At 39.0% G+C, this 24,857-nt stretch overlaps 1 protein-coding gene across 1 annotated transcript in view; it reads left to right on the plus strand.

Moving 5' to 3' along the window:
- The window catches only part of SNX24 (sorting nexin 24), a 95,015-nt gene that overhangs the window by 29,607 nt on the left and 40,551 nt on the right, over positions 1-24,857 (plus strand). The window contains exon 2 of the mRNA XM_049795899.1: positions 19,025-19,108. Within this exon, the coding sequence (XP_049651856.1) occupies positions 19,025-19,108 (84 nt within the window). The remainder of the gene's footprint in view (positions 1-19,024; positions 19,109-24,857) is intronic.

The raw sequence follows: 24,857 nt of genomic DNA on the forward strand, positions 1-24,857 counted from the left end.
ATGTCTATTTTGCTAGCATACTCTTTCAAAGCATCAGAGAATTCAATTCTTCAATATTTCACCACAGAATCAAGAAATGGAGGGGTTTTTTTCGTTTGTGAAGAAACTTAAAAAAACTTTCAAAATTGATAATAGGGGAGTAAAGAAGAAAACAATTACATTCCATAGTGGGGTGGGGAATTGTAGCTGAAATGTGCAATATTTTTCTAATTTGAATTTTTTTGGTTATACTTCATGATTCCAGTGAGGATCAACTGTCATAGGAGTTAGTACAAAGAGAAGAGAGGTTAGTACTATTCAGTATTTCATTTATGGTTGCTGTATTATGGGTCTCACACTGTGGAACAGACTCTTGCTCCAGTTTTGCCATAAGGAGTTTACAACGCAAGTTCCAGACCACAGTTTTCTGGGAGGAGAGGAAGTTTCTGTAATAGATCACTGGGGCTAGATAAACATTTAAGCTGTTTGAACAGGAGCATGGTATTTGGCTTTTCATCGTGAGGGTTGGTTTAATCTTTCCTATGCAGCATAGACATCTTTACCATATTTGCTACGGCATGACGGAAAATGTGGAAGTTGTGATTTTGAAGAGAAAGTAAATACATTAGTAAAATGAAATATGTTTCTAAAAAATCCATGGTTTTAGTAATCTAAATTAACACCTGGTGATGTATTAACAAAGAGATCTGTACTCTAGTCTACTTACAATAGCAATCTCACTGATACTAGGTTGCCCTCCACCCTGCTTTCCTGGCCACTGGCAAAACTGCTGAGAAGGTAGAGGTGATGTCTTTGTGTGATGGTGGGTGCTTGTGTATACAGGTGTATAATGAAGCTACCTCTCTGTCATATCCAGTTGAGTCTTCACTACCATAGTACCATTACAGTGAAGCATGATTTTTATGAAGAAAAGCTCAAGAGCCCTCAGATTTGGTACTGTGCTTCCACTGCTACAGGCTTCGGGTGTGTGCCATGTGGCCAGTGCTTACGTACTGGAGATTTGGTCCTCACCAGTCACTTGTTGTGCTGCCTATGTGTACCACGATGTCCCAGCTGCAAGGCCTGGTCTGAAGAGCAGGGGTCACGATTTCCCTTGACTTCTGGTCGCCTCTGCATCTCTTAAGGGATTTTCTACAGCCCTTTCAAATAGTTGTCCTCAGCTGGAAAACTTAGACCAACTTTCTTTAGAGGGGCATGAATCTTGGTTAAGAATAGCCAAGAGTGAAGAAAAACCACTGTAATTGTATTCCCTATTTTCTCAGACAGCAGGTCTTACCTCTACTTTTCTTTTATATTGGTAATTATTTGGTGCAACTTAACTTTGTGTTGTATACAAGGAATGGCTAGGTGCTCATCTGCTGTTACACGTATGTAATGCGTACAATGGAGAGTAAAGTAGGTGATGCTAAGTCATTAATTGCTACTTTGCTAGTACACTTGACTTAATTTACTGCGTATGATGAACTATTGTGATGACAGGGAGGCTGCTGGAGAGCTCTGTGTAGGCTGATGTTTAGTTTAAATGAGAAAATTATTTTGAGTTGATTTCTAATTTGGCTTATGAACTCACTTAGAGCCAGTAGTGTTGCCTTGCAAATGAGAAACGTCACTCTTTCTGATACCTAAAATGACCAAAATGGTTTTACAACAAAGTTAGTGTGTGTAGAATAATTGTCACAAAACCAGAGTGGTGTCAAGGTGTAGCTGTTAAGCGGGACTTGTTACTGACTTCATTGTGGCCAGGATATTACCCACTTTTATGTGGGGGAGAAAGGGAGGTGATCGACTTGTGGGATGGGGGAATTCATTACACAGAAGGAAAATATTCTAGCTGCAGTCTTGTGTGTCTGGACTCAAATCTTGAGAATGGTTATTGAAATTCTCTGGAATATAGCAAGAGGCTCTGCTGCAACCTAGTGCTGTCCTGTGCTTTAGGATACTTTTTAGGTTTAAAACAATCTACTGTGTATTTTCTACCTATTAATTATTTTTTTTCCAAAAGCACCTTTATTTTACTTTGAATACTTGGTTGCTTGTACTGGCAAGTGAAATTAGGTATCTCATAGTCCAGTATAACCCCTCCAAATCTTTTAACGTCCAGAATACATCGAAAGTCCCCAAATGAAGAGCTAAAGTGCCGCTTTCCCATTGTTCACAGTCCCGCTCTATGTATGATATTTTTAAAATGCTTTCTAGAGCTATTTCTGCAACAGTTGTGAAATACACTTGCAATCCTAATACACTGCACAGTGATATAAAGATTAAAACTAATTTGTGACAACAGGGAGTTGTGTGGTCACCCCAGACATATACTGATCATAGCAATTTTCCATACCAGTCTGATTTTTCTCTTTGTATTACATATATTAAAGTAAACACATAGCCAGGTTTGTTTGTTGGTTGTTTTTTTTTTTTATTTACAGCTTTTGCAGTCTTTCTGTCACTTCAACTTCTTGTTCCTTATTAAGACTTCAGAGATACAAACCAGTAGCTCAGTAATTGCTTTCTTGAATCTGCCTTTAATAATTACATTTAGTAAAGCTGTATCGAAAATTAGAAAGGCAGAGACTAATGGAAAACTAGATTTTTCACTGAATTAGAAAGCAAGACAATCTATATATTGACAACATTTCAAGTTGAAACAGATCAGGAAAACTGTTTTGGACTGTCTGTGCAAAGAGGCAAACACATGCCTGATGTGCAGTGGCATCTGCATTTTATACAGGCTGAGAAACTATAAGAGATTTCATGTAAATAGGTGTCTTGAGAGGGGACAGTACAAATCTGATTTGGAAGCAAGTCACTTGAGGTTTTTTTCAGTCAGAGAACCTCTCTTTTCTTAGCATTAACAAAAAGTCTAGAAAGTACAACTTTTCACTGATTAAAATACCTTGAGATGGGAGGTGGGGGAAAGAGGAAGCATGTTTTAAGTTCTTATTTTAGACTGGACGATAATCTGTGGAAGAATGTTTGTTGAGGCTGGTATGACAGCTCTGTGAGCCAACTTGTATGAAGGGGGTAGAAGAGAGAAGGTATTGGGTCATTGTTTAGTCGTTACTGGGACTTTTCACCAAAAATTTAAGGCATTTGAATTCCCATTTCAAGAACAAGCAAAACCATGAAAACTATTTTCAGACTTCTATTCCTGATATGTTGAATATTTTAAATGCCTCTCTTACAGGCAGGAAATCTACTTATTTATTTATTTATTAGCGCAGTGTGCTCATTTAATAAATGGGTGCTCTGTGCTACCTTAAAATTTAAGAAAAAAACAAACAACTTTAAAATATATACAGATCTTGCAGTGTATTGTGCTTGCAAGATTTGTGTTTTAAAGCAGGTTTATTTACTGTTCTGCCTCCACATGCTTTCCCTTTTCATGTAGTAACTGAGCTGTTTTGTTGATAATGATCATTCGGGTACCTTTGCGTCTTCTGTAGTGTTTTGAGATTGGGCTTTGCTTCAGTTGTCCTCTGAATAGGCACTGTGCCTAAGAAAGGTTATTTTAATATCTTCAGCATTTTTGGAGAACCTTACTTTTACCCAACAGTACAGTCCCACTTACATGCTACACATTTAATAATAGTTTGCTTTGACAGCATTATGCTTTCTTCTGCTGCTTTTTAGGACATATTCACAGAATTGGGCACATGTCTTGCTTGAATCATTTTGTGAGATTTGGATCAGTGTGCATCAGTAGAGCATAGATCCTGTGATTTTATGACTCTGTGGACCAATTTCAATAAACACGGAAAAAGAGAGTTTTGCTTATGTAAATTTATACAGATTATTTATTGAATAGTAAATTCATTTTACTGTAAATTGCTGCTGAATTTTCTATTTTCAGTATGTTTCATTGAACATGCATTGTTGGTTTGAAGGCTTCTGAACATAGAAAAGCATTGATCTTCTCTTACTAGAAACTTCACCTTAAGTCCTAATCACATAAGATCAAATTTAAATAGTAACTTTCATTGTGTTATATACATGTATTAATCATTATGTAATTTTAAATGCATGATTAATACATGTTGGTAATCTGATAAACTGCTTCATGAATCCAGCAACTTTTATGACATACAGAGAGTGCTTGTGGTTGCTAGTTAGCTTTTGAACTTTTTTTGAGGCAGTGTGCTACACTGTTCAGTGATAACAACAAAGAAGACACTATTAGATCACCAGCAATCTGAGAAATTTCTTGTTTGCGGTACCCGTAAAAGCTAATATTATCCTAGTTCGGAATGGAAATAATGAATGTGTAAGAAAGCACTGCTGGAGTCACAGAGGAAATTGAGAACCGCAAAGGTGAGGAGGCATGCTTGAGACTCTCTCCTGGCTCTCTGGAATTGTTCTTTGTGCAAACCAGCATTATTTGTAATTTAGGAATGATTTTGTCAGTTGTAAATAAATTACAGTTTGAACAGTGACTTTTGGACCTGACTTTTTTTTTTTCCTGTACCTGGTGGGAAAGATGAAAGGCTCTTAAGAAGAGAAATAGTGTGAAGCTAATGGGAATATCCATCATCACTCATCCCACCCACCTTCTTCAAAATATTGCAACAGGATCTTCAGAGAAACAACAGGTTGAGGATATAATTTGATAAATCAGAATAAATTTAACTTTTCAGGGTAGTTACTCTGCAAAGCTGAAGGGCAAATTGCGGCTCAATAGCACAAAACTGTAAAAATTTGTGATGGAGGAAGAGTTGTGAATGTATAACTGGATCTTCTGTCTTCCAAACAACAAGCACAGAAAAGAAAGCAAATTTTTTTTTCTTTTTACTTTTCCTCCTGACTTGGAAGGAGCTTTCATAGGATCATAGAGTCATTTAGGTTGGCAGGGGCCCATGGAGATCCAGGCATCCCCCCACCCCACCCCACCCCTGCTCAAAGCAGGGCCAACACAGATCAGATTGCACAGGGTCTTGTCCTATCACATTTCAGCTTTCTTCACCATCTCTCTGGGCCCCAGCTCCAGTGTTTATCTAATGTAGACTCTCTGATGAAACCATTAAATAGGCTAGATTTGGCACTAGATCTGGTAATAGTCTTACTTCTCTAGAAAAGCTGAGTGAGCTTTGCATGCAGTAATTTTCCATTGGATCTTTTAAAAAAATAGAAGGAGATTTGATAGAAATGTTTGATGTTGTTTTCAGTGCAGAGAAAGATTTGGAAATAGGATTATACATTTTACAATATTTATTTCTATTTCTGATGGGTAGAATTTTACAAGCTATTTATTTTACAGATTGATGTGGTGACACATCTTGGAGGAAGACTTTTTTGAAACCCAACATACTGGATAATACATACATCAAGCAACAACTGTCCTAAACCATTCAAGTCCTAGTTTTTTTCTGAAATTATTTTATAGCTATTATCTTGTCACTGTAAACTACAGTAATACTTCATATCTTCCTTTAAGACAGTTACAAATCCTGTCAGTCTTTATTGTCAGAAATGTTATGTTCAGTTTTAGTAGGGCATTACAATTTCATGTAGAATTAATGGTCAAGATCTTACAGAGCTAACATGTAATACAGGAGTAAGAAAATGTCACCCTTTTAACACAAGCAGTTTTTTACCTACACATTTTAATGCTCTGTTTTCTGTGGTCTTAAAGAATAAGTAGAGGAGTTTGTTCTACTTAAAAATCCTCCACTGTTTTCATTCAGTATTTGTTAGTAATTGCAGTGATTAAGAAGTTTTGAGGAAAAATAACTTTTTTTCTTTTATGTATTTCAAGAATACCTGAAGTGTATTTGATGATTTTTCAGTTACGTAGTGTCAATGTATGCCAAAAACACTGGCTAGAGCAAAATTCTGCAGTGGTTCATGGTTTTGCAGGATAATGTCTTTTTTGAGACTTTTCTTCTCTCGTGAGGTAGAAGAGCAAAGAGGTGTTTTTCACTCAGAGTCTCTTTCCTCAGGTAGAAAAATCAATACTGCATTTTGTGGAATAGCTCTTCTATTTCCTCCTACACCTCTTTAATATACCCTGGAAGGAGGAGTTGAGAAATGCTGGATATACATGTAGAACAACAGTGGTCCCTGCAAGTAATACAACTTCTTATGTTAAATCAGCTAGGTGCCAGCACTGGTAGTGCATGGAGGAGCTGACTTCAGGAGATATTTGGGCTTGTGTGTGCACTTGCCAAGTTTGATGGTGTGGGTTTTTGTGTTTTTCTTGTTTTTTCCACCCACATTTTACATGCAATCCTTATTGAAAAGCCTTCCTGACAAAATGAGAAGGAAGCAAGTAAGTGCCAGGGTTAGTTTCTCATGTCCTGAAATAGGGACCTATACAACAGTATGCAAAGTGGGATGAGTTTGCTGTCTGTGTACATCTCTGCTCTGCATCTGCTGGGTCTCTCTGAGGGCTTGGGCTTTTAACCTTGGGCCCCTGAATCGTTCCCAGGTGGGTTCTCTAAGTAGGTTTTCCTAGGAAAACGCATGAAATAAGTTGTTCAGCATTGCAGAAATACTTGGATTTTAGATCTAAATTTTCCAAAGTGGCCATTTGCCTTGATTTCAAGGCCATACTTTCCGTACATATGGTTTTCCTCCCTTTTTAAATGGTTTTTAGTTCTTACATGGAAAGAGCACCTAAGGACATTGTCCTTTGCTCATTTGTTTCCATGACACTGTCAGTCCCACATGCTGAGCTAAGCAGACACTAAGGGGAGAAAAGTAGCATGGGGCAGACTGCTACAAGTAAGTATACGCAGGGACGCTGGGTTGCATTGTGTGAAAAGCTTAAATGACACTATGAGTACTTAAATTCACAACCATTATTTCTTAATGGTTTCCCCTTTCTTCTACTTTTTACCCCTAAGCAGGCAAATGGGAATAAAGGGAAGGGGATATATCATTTGGACAGGTACTGCCCCAGACATATGACTGGTGGACATGGAGCTTTTAGATCCCTAGTATAGACCTCTAGACGAAGAGGCGCTTGAGTGTTTATCATCCAGCTGCACCACCAGCAGTGAAGGGAGGGAGAGGGATACCATGCGTTACCAATGGGCAAAGCAAGCAAATTCACAGCAAGCAAATTCAGTGACATACGTTTCTGATTCATACACGATGAAATTGTCGGTTTCCTTCAAGGTTATGGGAGCCCAAGTGATTTAAACTAAAAGGCCCTTCTTCTGCTCTTCCTTGGCCTGCTTATTTTAATGGTAACGCAGCATGGTCTTTTCAGGTGGTGTTCCTCTGTGCCATAGTGTAGATTCCTGTCCAGCATCTCTATCTTACAAAAACTTAAAACCGTCTTCCAGGCTTTTTTTGCTTCCTAACATCATAGTGGCTCCTGAACCGTAGAAAAGCATTCTGTAGGCCTGAAATTTTCCCTAACTTTGTGGAGATGACATAAACTTCAGTCAGTACGGATGCACTGTACAAGTAACAGAGCACCATTAGTGCTGATGCCATTGGAAAACCTGCATTATGCACATAGTCTGTGCAAAGTTTTGTTAGGAGTTATGCTTTTTTCCAGAAGTTTATGGGTTGGCCAAATTTGCTTCCTAGCTGTCTTCCTCATCTTCTTGTCCATGTCTTGGGGGATTTTGTGTGAAATGGTTTGGGTTTTGTTTTGGGTTGGGTTTCAGGTTTTTGTTTGGGTTTTTTGGGCATGGGTAAAGTAAAATATATTTTTCTTTAAGTATGTGTTTGGACTGTCTCAGCTGTAACTTTCTAAAAATATTTTCTGTCTGAATCACATACCTGGTATGGAAAATCTAAGCCCAAAAATTAAAGGTTGGCAAAACTGTAAGTAACTGAGAACAGTCTTGTAATGGAAAATATTAGATTATTCTAATTAATCCTAGTACTGCCGTTAACTCCTATGATAAATTTTATTAAATTAACTCCATCTCAGGCCCTCTTCAAATGTTATTGAGAAGTTAATTAAAAATAGCAGTAGTGTGAGTAAGCTGTAGCGTGAAGCAGGAAGGTGAGGAATCGGCTGATGGAATGTGAATGTCCCTTCGTTACCCCTTCAGATTTCTTACCTGTGGAAAACATATGTGGGCGGAAGAAAAGGTAAGTAGGAACAGAAGCTGTACAGAAAGATGTGCAGTTGCTTGTTGAGGCAGTTGGAGATAAGATGGCACCTTGTACACATACGGGATGAGGTAAGTTGCATTTTCTCTGCCCCGTAAATAGAGAAGTGGCACTTTCTGTAAATACACAGAAGAATAAACTTTCGCTGCAACTAAGAACTTAAAGTAAACTAAGCAAAGTTTACATTCCTTCTGCAGGGAGGCACTGGGAACTCCAATAATAGAGCCCTTGTAACAAAAAAAAAAAACATTTGAAGAAGTTATATATGGCAGTGTTTTGTGTGAATAGAAATGGCAAAAGTTTTTCTATTCAGTACAAAAGGTGAGAACTAGGAAAATGCCAAGATTTGATGAGGTTTGCATATGGAAGTGAAGTTTTCACTAACTTCCTAATAAAGCAAAAAGAAAATTTGAAGCCTCAGAATAAGGGGAGGAGTGATATCTATGGAAGTATCACATTGTATCTGTAATGACATCTTATTGTTATCTTTTTTATTTTTTCTTGATAGTACTTTTGAATTTATCCAACTGAGTTTAGGGGTTTAAGTCTGTATGTATTTAAATAGGAGACTTGGTTGGTATCTGCAGGTGGTGAACATCCAGAATTTTCTAGAACAGTAAATGATTTCTTTTACACCCAAGAACCAGGACTGTAAATGTGATTTTCAAATTTCAGCTAAAAATGAGTATATGGATACTGTTTCCTCACAATGCTGTGTTCAGGAATTTACTAGCTTTTATTACTGAAGTGTTCAAGGCAAGTTAGTTCTTAGGCAGTCTGTGCTTGGCTCTGTCTTTAATTTTTTTCTTCCTTGAGGAAAACACAGTCACAGATTTTTAGACCTCTGAATGATACTTTTTTTACTCTGATGCTTCTAGTTAACATTTGAAGAGATTGGTACATTGTGTCATCTTCAGTTCAAGCAACAGTCAGTAATTAAACATTTAGCACAATTTTCAGTCATCCATTGCCTATCGCTTTGTTTGCAGTATGCACACTTTTATTTCCATGTTTCCAGCATCAGGCTCAATTTATAACAACTTACTTAAAACCTTTCTGAAATGTGTTGGATACATAATACTTTATCTGGCTGAATACATGTGCAGGCATGTAATTACTTGATGTTTGCCTCACTATCTTCCAAGTGATGGAGAGGCAAGTTGCCAATTAACATAATTCTCACTGAATCAATTTTCATTGTCTTTGAAATGATAAATATTTAATTGTACAACCAGTGTTCTCTGATAGGTTATTCAGTCTTTTATCACAAAATTGCTAATAGGATACTTTAGTTATATATATTATTGTGGATATTGGTTTGTATTAGTATTTCTACTGCCTTTGAACCTATACAATGTCTTGACATAATTGCACTGGATGTAGTATCCATAAGAAGTTTAGATGTTGCCTTTTCTCAGACCTGGGTGTTTGAGTCAAATTCTGTACTGCCTTAGCTCTTCCACTAATACCAATACAGTTCTGCATGAAGTGTCTATGATCCAGCTACTTGCTGTGTTTTATGCTGTAAGTCTAAGAAAAGCAAATTAGGAAATATTTTTCTCTCTTCCCTGCGTTCTTCCCTTGTGTTGATGTCAAATGCAAACCCTGCATCCCCCTCAAGTTCACACTCCCTCTGGTCCCTTTTATGGGACACCTGCACCTTGCTGACTGCAACTCCTGCAGATGTACCCAGGATAGAGCCAGCATCGCCCTTGGCCCTGGGCTTTGTTCAGCCTTTGCCATGAGTTTTGCAGCTTGTGCTGCCCACACTGCTGCTACTGTTATGCTGCCAGCAGTACCTGAACTAGTTTGAATCTGGCTCAGGCATATCTGCGATCACTGTGGCCACCAAGCCAACTACAACATACATGCTGTGACTATCAGAGGATTTAAATTCAGAAGCTTAAAGACTTAAATCTTAGTTTGGGCACAATATTTTGTTATTTTGGGGCACTGTTTGTGGTAGCTGCTCTTGCATTTTCTTCAGTAGCTGTGCTGAGTTTGTTGCTCCCATTCTCTCCACCTTCCTTGCACATGAAGAACCACCTGGTTTTCTGCCATTGGATGTACCAATAACCACATCCTGGTAATCTGTTTCAGGTCTTGTCTCAGTCACAGCAGGCTTAGTCCAATAAGAAATGAAACTGCCTTACAGCTATTTGAGCTTACTTCTTCTTCCCACTTTGAATTACCATTCAGAAGAGATTAACCTGGCAAGGGAAGCCTTTGGTGAGCAGGATGGTATTCTTTGATAAATTGATACAATTACTCTTATTTTCAGAAATGAGTGCTGATATTTGAATAGTGCTGTCAGTTGCATGTAAGAATAATGCAGATGGCATGCAATAGCAGAAGTAATTAGGTTTCCATTTTGGAAGGCAGACCAATGCTAATTTAGTGAAAATTTGCATGAGTTAACTCCTTGAAGTGCCTGAAAACATTGCATGCATCCTGACTGCTCATCTTCATTATTAATAAAACAGCATTTGAATCCTCCATTTTGGGGCTGAAGACAGGCTGATCCCAATACTTAAATGTAATATGTGAAGGATCTTTGCTAAGCTGCACAGACATTTGGAAAAGCAACCTCCTGTGACTACAGGTAAAGAGGAGCAGTCTTCTCAGATGGATTACTGCAGAGACCCTAGTAAGAAAAGATGCAAGGTGGATATACAGTATTTCTTTCCTCTGGTATTTACTAACCACGAGGAATGTGGAGCTGATTTTTAATAGCTTGTGTATACTGTAACTTGACTAAATACTGTTGTGTTTCCTGTTCATATGTGTATAGTTAGTCACTAGCAGAGGAAAAGGCTAAATTCACATACCATGGTAGACATACCATGGAATGTGAAACAGTACAAAGCCAGCTCCTTTGAAGCGTAATGCTCATCACCCTGCTGCATATATACTTTTTTAATGTGTTCTTTGACACCATTTGATGTTTTTGTTTGTAAACAAAACATCTGTGCTTTGGAGGTCTTAGGTGGCCCTGGTGTTCTCCAGACAGCAAATACAAGTTCAAACAAAGTAACATAGACTTAAAGTTTCTGGAAAAAACTTAGTCTTGTGTCTAGCTTTTTGCAAAAAGGAGTTTATTGCAGCTAGTTGGCTGCAATATGAGGGCACTTTCGTTGTGGCTAGGAGTTGCATCCTGCCTTGGGAAGTGAGAGGACTCTTTATAGACTCTCCAAAGGATTTTGTGACAAAATAGAAGAGTCCTTATTTTTCATCAAACTTAGAATTCATCTGTTTCATGTAAATACACTTTTGCCATCAGTTATTTTTTGTAATATCCATGTATTTTATCCTGATGTATTATTTCATTGGAAAGTTCATCTTTTCCATAAAAAGGCCCATTGTTGTTCTATTAGTAGAACACTTCCGATAAGAGACATTGAGATGATCCAGATGGACAAATAGAGCAGAGCAGGCTAATTTTTTTTGTGTCTGTGTAACTGTAGGCATTAGCATGTGTTAGGAACTTTTTTCCTTTTTCAGTAAAAGATCAACACATTTTTCCTTAAGTTTCATTCTAAGGAAGTTAGCCAAATAGTTGACCACAGCGACAATGAGATTTTAAAAGGGTGTCATCTGTGTAACACTTGTGCTCTGCAAGGCTAATAAAGAAAAATATCAAAAGCAAGTCAGACCTTGTAGCTTCTTGGTTTGGTTACAAATTAGATTTCCATAGTCAGTGTTTCGCTGACAAGGGAGAGGCTTTTTAGCTTGGAAAGCCAAGTAAGTTATTTTTCAGGAAATGACAGAGAAGTTCCTATGGGATTTTATGAACCATGTGTTTGGAAAAGATTGGTTTAAAGAGAGTTTGAAAAAATCAGAAAACTACTTACTCTTATATGTCAGCTACTCTTTCATTCAACAGTGACAGCTCCGTAGAAGCCTCCCTCGAGCTTCCATGTTGTAGGAATTACAAAACTGTCTGACTGGGTTGCAGTATAAATTGTTTTACTAAGTCTTCCTATAAACCCTAGGAAATACGACATACAATTCTCAAAGGCCATCTTCAGAAAGAATACCACTGAGTTATATGCATGCCTTTTGTGCCTAATTCCTGTTAACACTGTGCCATTTTATCAGTGGAAGAGGCCCATACTGCAAAAGAGCATAGGAGGGGGAATACCCTTAATTATTTTGTAATACTGGTGGGAAAGAAAAACTGCATGCTGAATGGTTCTTGAAGAGACTGTAGTCTGGTTTAGGTAGGTACTGGTACCAGTAGCACTGGTAAGTGTTAGTGAAGGGACAGCTTTTTCAGTAAATAAATCGTTGAAGGTTACATAAAATTAGTAAGGAGGCATTTGAAGCAGGAGCCACATTTATAAGAACATGTGCTTGTGATTGTTCCTAGGTACACATCTTTTTTTTTAGTAATGAAGGTCCAAGTTAGATTGCAGTAACATGAGCTTTAGCAGAAGGAGTCAGTGAAACAACATACTTGTCCTCTCAATGGGCTTATATCACAGCAGAAAATCTGTTTATTGTATTATGAAAACAGTAAGGCTGCTTCTCCAGGCCAGGAGGCATCAGGTAACTGCTTCACACAGACTGGAGCTGTTGGGAGTACTCGCTGGAAATCCTGCAGGGAATGTTTCACTTCTCTGACATGGTCTTTCTCCTTCACAGAGTCTGGACAAAGCAATGTCATAATTGCATAATGTCAAGCCTTGATATCCATAGTTAATAAAACTAGGTACTTTTTCTCTTGTGCTGTAACTTAATATTGTACATTGTAATTGGGACTAAGTGGAACAGTATGATTTCATGTAACAAACGTGACAGTGCTTGGGCTGGGGGAAAGGGGCTGTTTGTGGGTCCAACCCAACTTTTGAGCTGACTTAGGTAAGATAAGCCCATCTTGTAATGGATAACGTAATGGATTTGAATGTCTTTGGGGCCCTTCCGTGCAAGCAAAACACTTGTGCTGAGCAGAGCCGTACCACTGGAGGTCGAAGCACAGGCGGGACGAGCAGTGGCCCGGGTCAGCGGCGGTAGCTGTGGGCCCGTTGCCTGCCTGCGAGGAGGACTGGTGCTCCAAATGCCTGCGCTAGCTGAGCTGCCCGCCTGCAGCTCCTGCTTTCTGCCCGCTCGCGTGGCCATCAGCATGTGTGGGGACTGCTGCTAGAAAGGAGGGATGACTCTCAGCTCTGTTGCTGTTCGTCCTCCCCCCCAACACTCTGATTGCTTTCCGTTTCTAATACCTAATCTTTCACTTCTTTTCCTTTACTGCCTCTTGCAGCCACTTTCATCCCTTCTTAGGGCCCCAGTGAAACCAAGTGGAGCAAACCGAGCTCTTCAGGGCTGACCTGTTTCTTTCTTTGCTGTGCCCCAACTTGATTCCCACTTTTGCAGCAGGAAGGGCGCCCTTTCCTTATGGGAAGATGGTGCAGGAGCTTGTGTAGGGGCTGCTTGGGTAGAGTGGGGAGAGCAGTTGCTACAGAGAGGAGGCAAAGATGTGACTATAAGCAACCTACCTAAGGCACAGAAGGTCTTAAGTCTCGGCAAGTGGACATCGTGGAGATAACCCAAAGTAAATAGTGGGTGGAAGACGGGGCGGGGGGAACTGGAACGGGAGGGGCACGTTGTTGGAGAGGAGAGAAAAAGGGAGATTTTCCTCGCCTCATGCCTCTGTGACCCATGTCAGCCTGTCTGCACCCTTGAGCTGCCCTGTGCCCACTACAGAACTGAGTTTTGCTGTACCCCCTTCCAAAGGATGAAGTCAGAATAAGTTAATTTGTTTTCATTTGGGGGATAGCGAGATTCAGTTTTATCGAGGCTGCTCTGAAGTTTGAGTTGGCTCTGAATACTGTCCTCATCTCCGCCTCTGCTGTGGAGGGCATTCAGAAGCATGGAGCATTGCCATGAGGCTGTTGCACCCCTGAGATACCAAATTGCTGCTCTGTGCAGCTCTGGTTACCGCCACCACGCAGGTGCTCTTAAATTCTGTGGAATAATTTTTTCTCCCGGATCAGGTGGGTGAGAATAGGTTTAAAGTCATCTTTTGATCTCTACTATATGCCGTGGTCTTGTTCTAGTCATAGGACAACTGAGACAGAAAATGTGCCATTGTGTGAGCAATAATGAAACACTAAACACTGGAAATCCTATTACTGTTTCGTGGACTGTAGCTGTCATTTCATTTGCTCTGGAATTCCTTCCATATGGCCATGACAAAGGTTTAAGGTTGAGTTCCTTGACACTTTGAATGCATTAGCTGTTCCTCAGACAAAAGTCTGTCAACCATACTAAATCATCTGAAGGGATGTATTTATTTCTGTAAGTAATATATTAAATAGAACTAGTGTTGGTAAGCTTGGTCTTGAGAGAGAGAAGCACAGTACTAGAATTTTGTGGGGTTTTCTTTCCTGGTGAGTGTTAGACAAATGTATCTGTTTTTTGTAAACTTCTCTTTTTCCGCTTCTGGTTTTTGTATCTCCTCATTCTAAACAAGGCTGCCCCAAATCTCTTTCTCATCTGTAATTTTTCAGAAGTTTTTATATTTTGCAATTCATTTTTCCATGTATAAATATACACAACATGATAGTATTAATTTACCATAATTATGAACTCTGTGGTTAATGTAATTTCCATGAGTTAATATAAAAGTGCCATCTGTGTATTTCTTACATAATAGAAAACCAAGCTGAGAAGTTACTATTCTCTGCAGTTTTCCTCCCTATTCCTGGTCATGTTTGTCATTCTTGTCTGTGTTTTTTGTTAAACTGATCATTCAGGGGTTTCTGAGACAAAGGTACTGGAGATGTGTATTTTCGTATCAAATTATCAGATAAAATATGTCTTTTTGTATCCAGTGTAAGCATTTGACATAGGTAAGATCTGAAGGGGCGCAGTATCAATGTTATCTACCACACAGTTCTTGATGTGCGCTTATATCACCAGTGGGTTTGCAGGAAGGCATGGGTGGTTCTTGTATGTTTTATTGGTTCCTGTTTTCTTCTATTTGTGCTTTCTGTGTTGGAAATTCACAGTGATATGGTACCAATTATTTGCCTGTATATAATCCAATTTAGTTACTACGTAGTACTGTCCGGTTTCTGCAGCAAGAAGAGAAATGTTAAGTATTCTTCTTGAAAACAATGAAAAAGGACCATTCAGTCAGAGTTTTGCTAACAATCAAAATGGATAAATTCAGGGAAATGGCAAAATTAGGCTTGCTAACAATAAGAAATGAAGAAAATGGTTTCCAAGATCTGAATATAGTCTATACCACTGGAGCAAAGTGGAGGCAAATAAGAGGGACAAAAAAATTTGGGTTTGTTTTTATTTTTAAAGTCATACGTAAATATCTTTTGTAGTTGGACCTGAAAATTTTTACTGTCTTATTAACAAAAACATTAGGAATTCTTCTAGAAGACTTTCCTTCACAGGTTTGCTGGTTATGAATTGCAGTGGCAGATCTGCAGTTCTGCTAGGCAGATCAACATTATTCATACTGATATCCACTCCAAAGGTGTTTGTCCCATACATCACTTGTGCTGGTTAAATTCTGTTGGAAGAATGCTTTTAATGGATAATGATCTTCTGGCTTTGTGCAAACATTGTTGATAGCTGTTGTGGTAGTAACCAAGAAAGGTGAGACATTTCTAGTTTCAGAGTACTTGTAAAGAGTTTTCTAATTGGTGTCTTCATATCTATGGTTCCTTCTGTCCTAGTCAGGATGAACTGCAAATCTTTCAGTGCAGTGTAATTTCTGGTATTTCAATGACTATGGGAAAAGCATTTTACTTGTCTTATTCAGTGATTAATTGTTGCATTTTTCATTTAACTAACTGTCACTTATACAAAGTCATATGTCTTTCCAGAGTTATCTGTTCATAGAACATGAACATTTTTACAAGAAAAGTAATTTCCTTGCAGTGTTGCATTTTTTCCCTGTCTTTACTTTGGCACTTTCATCTATGTTCACCAGTTTCCTTACATTGTTTTTCTGTCAGGGCCTGCAATTGCTCAGTTAAATTTGTGTGAGATTTGTCTATAGCTATTTTGAATCCATGAAGAGATCCTATCTCTCTCATAAGCTAATGTATCTTTCTGTCTTTCACACAAAGCCATGTCGTTATATGAAATAGTGGCACAGAAACTCACTGCTGTGCTTTTAGTTTGCTCTTGTGAATTGTGATCTGGTAAACAGTGATGAGGCAAACTTGGAATTTATGCTGTCTAAATAAAGTCATTTAATAATATGAAGTTCATAAGCACAATATGTGTTATTTCACTCGCATTTCTGATTTATAAGTTACTTTGTAAATCAATTTAGTATTTAGATTTGTATTAAACTAAAGCATTTACAGATTGTCCATTTATTTATCACAAGTTGCTTTATATTTCTGGAATATAGGTGCCACAGGGGGTAGATTAGAAATGCCATTTGCAGCATTTTGTTTTCAAACAGTAATTTTCACTAGAAGCATAGCAGATCTGTTGTCCAGCTTTTCAAATTTTAGATGGCTGCTAAAGCTGGATCCAAGGTCTGTGGACAGTAGGAGGCAAAGTTGAAGCCTCTATACTAGTACAACCAGTTGAGGGTGTAAAGCTAGCAGATATGTGTTTTTGGAAATGACATCACTGTGCATGGGAAACTGTGGTTCTCTCTTCTCACATCTTCTGCGAAAGGGACTGGCAAATGCATTCTTTAGTGTCATGTTGTTAGCAAAAATTATGAAACAGTAATTAAAACTTCGCTAAGATTAAGAAGGAGTATGAATAAATGCTGTATACTTTTTAGTGTTCTGAAGCCATTTCTGTAATTCCTTAACCAGTGATGAAACACAGAACAAAATAGATAGATGCTTTGAAAAGAAGGTCCACAGAGGGATTTATATTTCCTTTCTTCCCCATATTCCAACTATTTTCCTTTGTGAAATGACAGGTTTATAGACTTCAGAAGGAAATACATTTCTCTGAAGTGGCACATATATGACTAAAACCAAAATGGGACTGCACAAGCCAAGCCATGATTCACAAGAAAGTTACCTGTCAAGGGAGTGCTTATAGCTGAGGCAGGGAGCCCCTTAGACTTCTCCGAATTGTTTGGCAAACCTTGTAGCCAACAGAAGTGCTGAACTAACAGTGGTGCAGTGGCTGTTAGCTGACTGAGGTGTAAGAGGGTGTTATGAGTTGCTCTTAATTCCTGGAGATTTAATATCAAGTTAATTCAAAACTGTTGCAACACCTTAACTAGTGACTTATGGTCACTTCTAACTTAACTAGTTTCATATTCTGTTATCTATTCTTCCCACCAAGTTATCCTTGAAACTCATAGTGGCTTTCCTGTGCAATCCAGAGTATTTTGTTCCTTGCAGAACTATTTCTTCATACAGTGTGTAGAATATAATATGTAAATAGTGTTTTCCTCTCATATAATTAGGATGTTACGTCTCAACTAAAGAAAAAAGCCTACATTGATTTTCTTTGCATGTGATTCTCTTTACAACTCTGAACTTGCAACATATTCCTACGGGTGCCTTGGAGTTTTTTTCATGTATAGAGGAAAATTGTTCAATAGCCAATAGCTGTTCTCCCAAAATAGTCTAAATAGACAGGAAGGGAAAAAAAATGTATGCACCCAAATAAGGTCATCTGTTCGCCATGAGTGGGACACAGAAATAGTCCTTTTCAAAGAGGTAGAATGTAGCATAAGTTATTACAATGATCTGAACTAATTTTGGTAATGTAAACATTGGTGTGAAATGACTGCAGTCCCATCCATACTGCATTCAAACAAAGGTAGATGCATTTCAGTCTGGATTAAATAAAATGCTGTCTGTTTCTAATGTGGTTTGGCTAGCCAGTGAAAACCATAGCATTTTGACCTGTTTGAAAGGCATGTTCTAGTGGACAATAGAAAGTGTTTATTCAGCATGGTTTCTCTGTGTTTGCTCTGATCAATGCTAGCTGGGCATGTTGTGACAGAAACCCCTTTTTTCTGCATTCAGGCATAAACACTGTTTGTAAATTTATTTCAAAGAACTTTTTATTTGGCCTGAGTCTTGGGTCTTAATGTAATCATCTGTCCTGAACATCGTCTCTCATTGTCCTGGAAATAATTATTTCCAGCATTTTCTGAGCAAAACAGAAAACAAAGAACTCCTAGATAGACCAGGCACCTTTTCTGTATTTCTTTTCTGCTGATTTTGTCTTCATTTAATAGACTGTGTTTTCTTGAGTACTTCAAAATATTTCTCATCACTTGCCCTCAGAACTGACCCAGTGACCTGAGAATCAAGAAAATGTCATGTTAGTGACTGCTAATTAGTGGATCCAGAGAGCTGCTTCTCCTGGCCTTTCAACCTTCCAGAGGCAGCAACAAAAGCTGTCACATGTATCATACAAAGAAAATAAGCATTTGCCATGTTTGGGTGGGTTTTTTTTTCCTAGGGTGTAGATAGTAGCACAAGCTCAATTGTGACTACAGATGAAATTGTAGGTTACGAGGAAATTAACCCACAATGTAGTGTTTGCATTTATTTCTTCTTTTCCATGCATAACACACTGCATCTGTTATCCAGTTCTTACTGAACATGTATGAGTGTGTTAGTATGCCATATTGTAAGAGGAAAAAAGAATGACTCTTTATTTCTTTTCTCTCTTTTTTGTTTGTTCTTACCATCCTTTTTTTAAATATTTTTAAACTACTTCAAAATATATTAAATGTTTCTAAAAGGGAATATTGTAATGCTTAGTTTTTAATGTACACTATACAGTCCAAGCTTAACTTGTCTTTTGTATGTTTGTTGAGCAAACTTGTTAACAAAAGATTCAGCCATATTTCCCATTAATTGCTGTACTTCTGTGCCTCATGAGTCATCACGGGGTTTTGGGGACCACCTACTGGAATGACTGGTAAAATGTGCAGTCACAGCCATGTCACAGAACTGTTTGTGCAAGTAACATTAATCTCCTTATTATTTGTAATTTTCAGGTCTTTAAGATAGAGGTGCTAATGAGTGGAAGGAAACATTTTGTGGAGAAGAGGTATAGTGAATTCCATGCACTTCATAAAAAGGTAGTGATCTCTTTCTTTGTAAAATGTAACTTTGTTTTGCCTTAGCTGTGATGTTTTCCTCTCTCTTGAAATTGTTACTATACATGGTTTATCTTAAATGCATCTTGTGATTCATGTCTTGGGAAATGAGTTTCCAACTAACTCTGTTTCTTCTCTGTTTCTTCTCTGTTTCGTGGAATGGGATGATGACTTCTCAGTTGTTACTAACTCTCCTTTTCTTTTTGATTATTGTTTACATGCTGTATTGCTAAAATGCTGTCTGTGGTATGTTTTCTTCTTCTTGTAAAATCACAAAATAAGACACATTCCTATAGCAAATAAATACATTTTTGGTTTTTATCCAATTAGACAAATAATTTGTTAGTTCTATAAATTGTGTTGCTAACTGGCTATATGTAAAGCTGAGCAAACAACTTGTGTACACCAGGAAACTAGACATGAAAAAGATGGAGTAGACCATCTCACTCTGCTGCACTTCATAGAATGAATGTGATATAAAATATCTGCTAAGCTTGTTTACTAATCATCTTTCTAATATATACACCGAAACTCTGTACTTTCAAGATTGGTTATCCACTAAGTGTTCTTTAAATTGTTTTGATCACTGTTAAAGGAAAAGTATGATTTCTTCTCTCCAAGCTGAACTGGATGCTGCTATACAGTTGTGCAGCTGAAAGGCAAGTTTTACATTTTTTCTGCTTTATGGAGGCCAAGTATTGCGCAAAAGAATTCTGGAAAAGCATTGCAGCCAGTTACCAGTGGTGGGGCTGCAATGAAGAGCTTCAGTCTGTTCCTAGGACCTGGGTCAACTGAACATTCGTTGGTTTGTAGCTCTCAGTGGCAGTGGAGCTTGTGCACACTCAACTGCTTTGACTGGTGCTGCTTGCCTTCAGTGTGGAAAAGCTTCCTCTGCAAACAACACAGAGGAGCATGAACATTTACAGCTCCTGCCATTGCAGTGTCAGAGGAGCTTATCCACACCAGCATGTTTGCTGGTAACTCCAAATCAGCTCAGGAATCATCTCATTCAGGGAAGAAGCATTAGCCTGGTGGCAGAGAGGATGGATTTTGCCAGCCTTATATGGATAGAAGCAAACCTGGGCCAATAAAAGGCAACTATTGACCCATCTGCATGTTGGCCCTCAAAGTCCAAAGAACGAGAATGTATTTTGCTTTACTGCACCATAATTAAGATGTGCTAGTGTTTCTTGCCTTTTTGCTTCTTGCTCCAGTTGTGGTATCAGCTGCCACTTTTTAATACTCATTTCCTTGTTTATTGTGTTAATTCAGATATGTCTCAGATACTTTCCACCTTGTGTTCACATCTAATATGATGCCACATAAGCAATAGTGTCAGAATCAGTAGTACAATTCACTCACCCACCACCAAGCCTTGTAATACATGTGTGCTTTATTTAACATATGAGGATAATCCTGCAATTGAAAGTAAAGCAGATGAGTAGGGATTATACAACTACATAAGTTAGGAAACATTAAGAGGGGAAAATCAGGTTTTATATGCTTAAACCACACCCTACCCCCTAGTAAACCATCTCCTGTAGTGAGAAGAGAAGAGAAAAGAGAAAAGAGAAAAGAGAAAAGAGAAGAGAGAAGAGAAGAAGAGAAGAGAAGAGAAGAGAAGAGAAGAGAAGAGAAGAGAAGAGAAGAGAAAAGAAGAGAAGAGAAGAGAAGAGAAGAAGAGAAGAGAAGAATTTCAGTTGGAAGGGACCTACAACGATCATCTAGTCTGACTGCCTGACCACTTCAGGGCTGACCAGAAGTTAAAGCATGTTATTGAGGGCATTGTCCAAATGCCTTTTAAACACTGACAGGCTTGGAGCATTGACCACCTCTCTAGGAAGCCTCTTCCAGTGTTTGAGTACCCTCTTAGTAAGGAAATACTTCCTAATGTCCAGTCTGAACCTCCCCTGGCACAGCTTTGAGCCATTCCCAGGCGTCCTGTCACTGGATCCCAGGGAGAAGAGCTCAGCACCTCCCTCTCCACTTCCCCTCCTTGGGAAGCTGTAGAGAGCAATGGGGTCGCCCCTCAGCCTCCTTTTCTCCAAACTAGACAAACTCAAAAGTCCTCAGCCGCTCCCCACGGGACATACCTTCCAGTCCTTTCACCAGTTTTGCTGCCCTCCTCTGGATGCATTCAAGGACCTTCACATCCTTCTTAAATTGCAGGGCCCCAAACTGCACACAGTATTCAAGGTGAGGCCGCACCAATGCTAAATAAAGCAGGATAATCCCCTCTTTTGCCCAGCTGGTTATCCTGTGTTTGATGTACCTCGGGACGTGGTTTGCCCTCTTGGCTGCCAGGGCACACTGCTGGCTGGTGCTGAGCCTGCTGTCAACCAGCACCCCAGATCCCTTTCTGCAGGGCTGCTCCACCACCACTCCTCTCCCAAGTTATACTTGTGCCCGGCATTACTCCATCCCAGGTGCAGAATCTGGCTTTTGTTCTTGTTAAATTTCATGCCAATGATGATTGTCCAATGCTCCAGTCTATCTAGATCCCTCTGCAAGGCCTCTTGTCCCTTGAGAGAGTCAACAGCACCTCCCAGTTTGTTATCATCAGCAAACTTGCTGATGGTGCATTCAACTGCTGCATCCAGGTCATTGACAAATGTATCGGACAGAACCGGCCCTAGAATTGAGCCCTGAGGAGCACTGCTGGTGACCAGTCACCAGCCAGATGTAGCCCCACTCATGGCAACCCTTTGAGCTCTGCCCTCCAGCCTGTTCTTCACCCAGCACAGCAGGTACCTGCTTATTCCACACATGGACAGCTTGTCCAGAAGGATGCTGTGAGGGACAGCATCAAAAGCCATACTAAAATCCAGAAAAACTACATCCACCGCTTGCCCTTCATCCACTGGGTGGGTGACCTTATTGTAGGAAGGTATCAAATTAGTTATACAGGACTTCCCCTTTGTGAACCCATGTTGACTGTGCCTGATGATTGCATTGTTCTTTAAATGCCGTTCAGTAGTATCCAGTGTGATCTTCTCCGTAATTTTTCCAGGTCTGTGGTTTCCTGTGTCATCCCTCATGCCCTTCTTATAAACTGGACTAACACTGGCTACCTTCCAGTCAGCAGGGGCCTCCCCAGACTCCCAAGACCTTGGTAGATGATAGAGCAGGATCCTGCTCCAACATCCGCTAGCTCCTTCAGTACCCTGGGATGAATCCCATCAGGCTCCATGGACTTGTGAACATTCAGCTGATACAGCTGGTCCCTTCCAATTTCGGTGTCCATGAATGGGAAGTCACTCTTCCCACACTCGTGGTCCTCCGACTCAGGGACTGGGCAACCCAAGGTCTATCAATATTATTAAAGACTGAGACAAAAAAAAAGCATTGAATGCCTCTGCTTTTCCTTCTTCCCTTTGTTGTTGTCTAATTTCACTGTAATTTCTGGAGTTGCACAGCTACTCCACACAGAAGTCACAAATTACTACAGTCTCACTCTCAGATGTGTCTCCTTGTACACTGCTTCCTCTGCAGTGTAACTCCCATTGCAGGGATTTCTCCTTGGAACACCTGAAAAAAACATAAACGATGGTCCCTTACTCTTTCTCCAGAAATAGCAGCAAAATAAACAAACCTGAAAAACAGGTACTCTAACCAGATGCTTTGTACCACTCTTCAACTTGTTTCATCTTACTCCTCATCTGCTTGCTGTCTGTTTATATTACTCTGCGAACTTGATAGTAACTTTCTTATTTGTTCCCTGTACAGATGCAAAGCACCCAGCCTATTTTGGCAACAATATACTTCTTAAGTCTTATTTTTTGAAGTTGTAGTAAAATTTCAGTAAACAAGGTTGAACGGATCGTGCTCTGAACCTTTCAGTGTTACAGAAATCCTGAAGAAAGCATTCCCTGGTAATACAGTATGCAGTTTCACGCTTTATTCTCCTCTCTGTTTTGTGTTAGAGCAGAAAATCTCAACGCCCTTAAAAAAGTAGGATGTGTATTTGAACAGTTTTTACTGGAGAAGAATATTTTGAACTTGTATCTGGATTGTTCTTTGTGAACAATTTGTTCACATCCCATGACATTATTTATACTCAGGTCCAGATACCAGTTTGCTTTCAGCATGCCAATAGAGTATTTATTTTTTTGTTCCTCTCTTCCCCTTTAATTTAAAATGTAAGTTTCACTCTAAACTGCTGTGAGTACATGGCAATTGGAAAGGTATCTTTAGACTTAATGCATATTCAAGGTGCCCTTAGTGCTGGCGTTGTCTGTAGTGAGCAGGAGAAACAAAGCTTCTGTAGAGAGCAACCATGGTAGAAAATGGGAATAGAGGCTGAAAGGGAGATCGTGCCTTTCACCGGAGAGCAACATGCTCTACTGGCATTGTATGGAGGAAGGACGACTCCATTGCCGTATAGGACATTTATTCATTCATCAGAATGCCAATCAAGGTTTTGATTAATTTTGATTTTTTCTTTTTTTTTTTATTTTTTTGACAAAGCCATTTCCAGGAACATGGCTAGATTTGTCTCCTTCCTGGGTTCAACCTTTCTTACATTCCAGTGTTGTAAAAAAGTAAACCCCCACCTCCTGTGCAATCTGGCTGCAGTGGAAAAGGTTTACAATCTTTTCAAGACTGTCATGCTACACCAGAAGTACAAATTATTCCCTTGAGAGAGACCATCCACCTCTGTTGGCTTTTTTGAAGTAGTTTGCATAGGCCATTATACTTTGCCCTGCCTATGAGTGACAAACCAGACCTTTCAGGCTGTGCACCATTCACATTACAGTATGGTATTCAAATCTGAACAAAAGTTTTATTATTCTCATACGGAGAGTTTTTGAGAAAGAATTAAATTCATTCAATGTGTATAACATAGTACAACCATTTATTCATATTTATTCCCTAATTCCTTTTTATACTTTTTTTCTTTACATTTTTAAATATTAGTAGTTCTTTTTAAGCACCAGAATGCTAGAAGGTGACAGCATTACAACTACTGCAGTGAAATCTGCAGAAGCCTTAAGTTCTATACATCTTGTTTGCAAGCTATTTATAATTTTAGAATAATTAGTGTACACTCTAAATCATACTGACATGACACTTGAACAAATAATTCTTTACTTGATAATTTGAGCCATCTTTTAGTCTTGCAGGAAATAGAGACTACAGTATATCAGATAGGCCTTAGGTCAGTGTTATGGACAGGAGGATATTACAGACAATAATTGTCCTCAGATAAGTATTTCTTGTATAGGGACAGGTCTCAAGCAATATAGCTAACACATACTTAGATTTGCTTAATATTCTTTGGCATTGTAATAATTATTTGTTGCAATATATTATTGGATTATTGTAAGCATAAGAAAGTGGATTTATCCTTTATTCTTTGTATATCTGTATAGCATGTGCTTTATACTTACACACAGCACCTATGCTTGCACATTTAAACAGCTGGGTTTCGGATGCTTTGTATAACAGGGCCACAGAACACAAAAGGGTTGCTACTCATCAGCTGAGGTACCAGCCACAGAGTATTTATCTTGTAAGCAGCTAGGCCTTGGTGGATGCTTGTATTGTTTCAGATTTGTCTCCCCTCATCTGGAGCATTCTCCTCATTTGTTACTCATCTGCAGGTGCTGTCATAGTTCACAGCAGCTGTGACCATAGCTTCTTCAACATTCTCGACCAGTTTAGAGGAAAAAATGGGGTTTCATCTTCTGGCTTTAAGATAAGTCAGTAAAAGTAAAGGGGTTTGGGGTTT

Source organism: Accipiter gentilis, chromosome Z (assembly GCF_929443795.1).
Source record: "Accipiter gentilis chromosome Z, bAccGen1.1, whole genome shotgun sequence".
NCBI classification, from domain to species: Eukaryota; Metazoa; Chordata; class Aves; order Accipitriformes; family Accipitridae; genus Astur; species Astur gentilis.